At 43.9% G+C, this 1818-nt stretch overlaps 1 protein-coding gene across 1 annotated transcript; it reads left to right on the top strand.

Moving 5' to 3' along the window:
• Positions 1-336: 336 nt before the first annotated feature.
• On the top strand, positions 337-1287 carry LOC132008676 (olfactory receptor 52D1-like). The gene has a single exon (XM_059387270.1). The coding sequence runs from the start codon at positions 337-339 to the stop codon at positions 1285-1287; it is 951 nt and encodes a 316-aa protein (XP_059243253.1).
• Positions 1288-1818: the final 531 nt, after the last annotated feature.

Raw genomic sequence — 1818 nt, 5'->3', positions numbered from 1 at the left:
GATCAGAGGAGGGTAATACAGGGATTCCGAATAGCATACACTAAGGAAGGTTGCATTTGTGTTATTATTGATGAATTTCACATGATAAAATATTTCCTACCAATTAGAGGCTTCACTGATTGATGGGAAGCCTAGAAATAGGCACATTAGTTAAAAAGCTATTTTAATACCCCAGGCAAGAAATGAAGAAAGCATGAATTGGAGTAGAATTGGTGGGAATGAAAAAGAGGCAAGAAACTGAATGGTTATGTGGGAGGAATAAGTGACATCTAGGATGATCCATTTCATTTTCTAACCACTTTCAGGAAGACAAAGCCGTGTGTTCTCTTCATCATTATGCTTTCTGCATTGGTCACCAATGACACTGCCTTCCATCCTTCCACATTTATTCTACTTGGAATCCCTGGGATGCAAGACCAGCACACGTGGGCTGCCATCCCCTTCTGCTCCATGTATATCCTTGCTCTCATTGGCAATGGAACCATCATCTATATCATCATGACAGATAGAACTCTGCATGAGCCAATGTACCTCTTCCTGTGCCTACTTTCTATCACTGACCTGATTCTCTGTTCCACCACGTTGCCCAAAATGCTAACGATCTTCTGGCTTAGGTCCCACATAATTTCCTACCATGGCTGTCTCACTCAGATGTTTTTTGTTCACACTGTCTTTGCCACAGAGTCAGCTGTTCTACTGGCCATGGCTTTTGACCGCTATGTGGCTATCTGCAGACCGCTTCATTACACATCCATCCTCAATGCCGCAGTGATTGGGAAGATTGGTCTGGCATGTGTGGTCCGTGCCCTCCTCTTTGTTTTTCCCTTTGTCATCCTCATCGAACGCTTGCCCTTCTGTGGACATCACATCATCCCCCACACCTATTGTGAGCACATGGGCATTGCCAAGCTGGCTTGTGCCAGCATCAAGCCCAACACCATTTATGGTCTCACGGTGGCACTTTCAGTCACTGGCATGGATGTGGTCCTCATTGCCACCTCCTATGGCTTGATCCTGCGGGCTGTGCTGCGCCTGCCCTCCAAGGATGCCCAATTCCGAGCATTTAGCACTTGTGGAGCCCACATCTGTGTGATTCTTATTTTCTATGTCCCTGCCTTTTTTTCCTTTTTCACCCACCGCTTTGGCCACCAAGTACCTCCTCACGTCCACATTGTACTTGCAAATCTCTATCTCCTTGTGCCTCCTGTTCTCAACCCCCTGGTCTATGGCATTAATACCAAACAGATCCGCCTGAGAGTATTTGGCTTTTTTATGGGAAGGAGGTAGCTAGACTTTCTGTGTACCCCAAGGATCAATGGGAAAAGTTACAATTAATCTGTCACCTTCCTTGAGCTAGAGATTTCGGTTTCTGGTAATTCTAGCAAAAATCAGTATCATGTATTATCTGAAACAGTCTGAAGCGTTTAGAACAACACATTTATACTTGCTGAATCTACAGAATACTGTTTTCCTGTTAGGCTATTATTGACACATCAATAGGCAAGTAGGCTTTGAATCTTTGTAGGAAAACATCAGGAGGCATGGTAGTAGTACTTTTGACAGTAAGAGCCAGTAAGTTACTCTATTTTCAGAAAACCTAGCCCTGGAAAGAAGAAAAGGGATCAAAAAAGATTTACTCACGTATAGCTTCAAGAAATTGAGAATGACACACACATCCACACTGATTGATTGACTGCCAGCACTTTCTTAGACCAAGACTGTTTGCAGTAACAGTGTCAACCTTAGACAAAAGATGGGCTGAGGCAGCCCAGGATCTTCTGGATCTGGCATTAGATTTAAACAGATGGAGAATGATGA

This window comes from Mustela nigripes, unplaced genomic scaffold (genome assembly GCF_022355385.1).
Source record: "Mustela nigripes isolate SB6536 unplaced genomic scaffold, MUSNIG.SB6536 HiC_scaffold_643, whole genome shotgun sequence".
In the NCBI taxonomy this organism is placed as follows: domain Eukaryota; kingdom Metazoa; phylum Chordata; class Mammalia; order Carnivora; family Mustelidae; genus Mustela; species Mustela nigripes.
The sequence above is the reverse complement of the archived record's forward strand: the minus strand, read 5'-3'. Positions and strand labels throughout refer to the sequence as shown.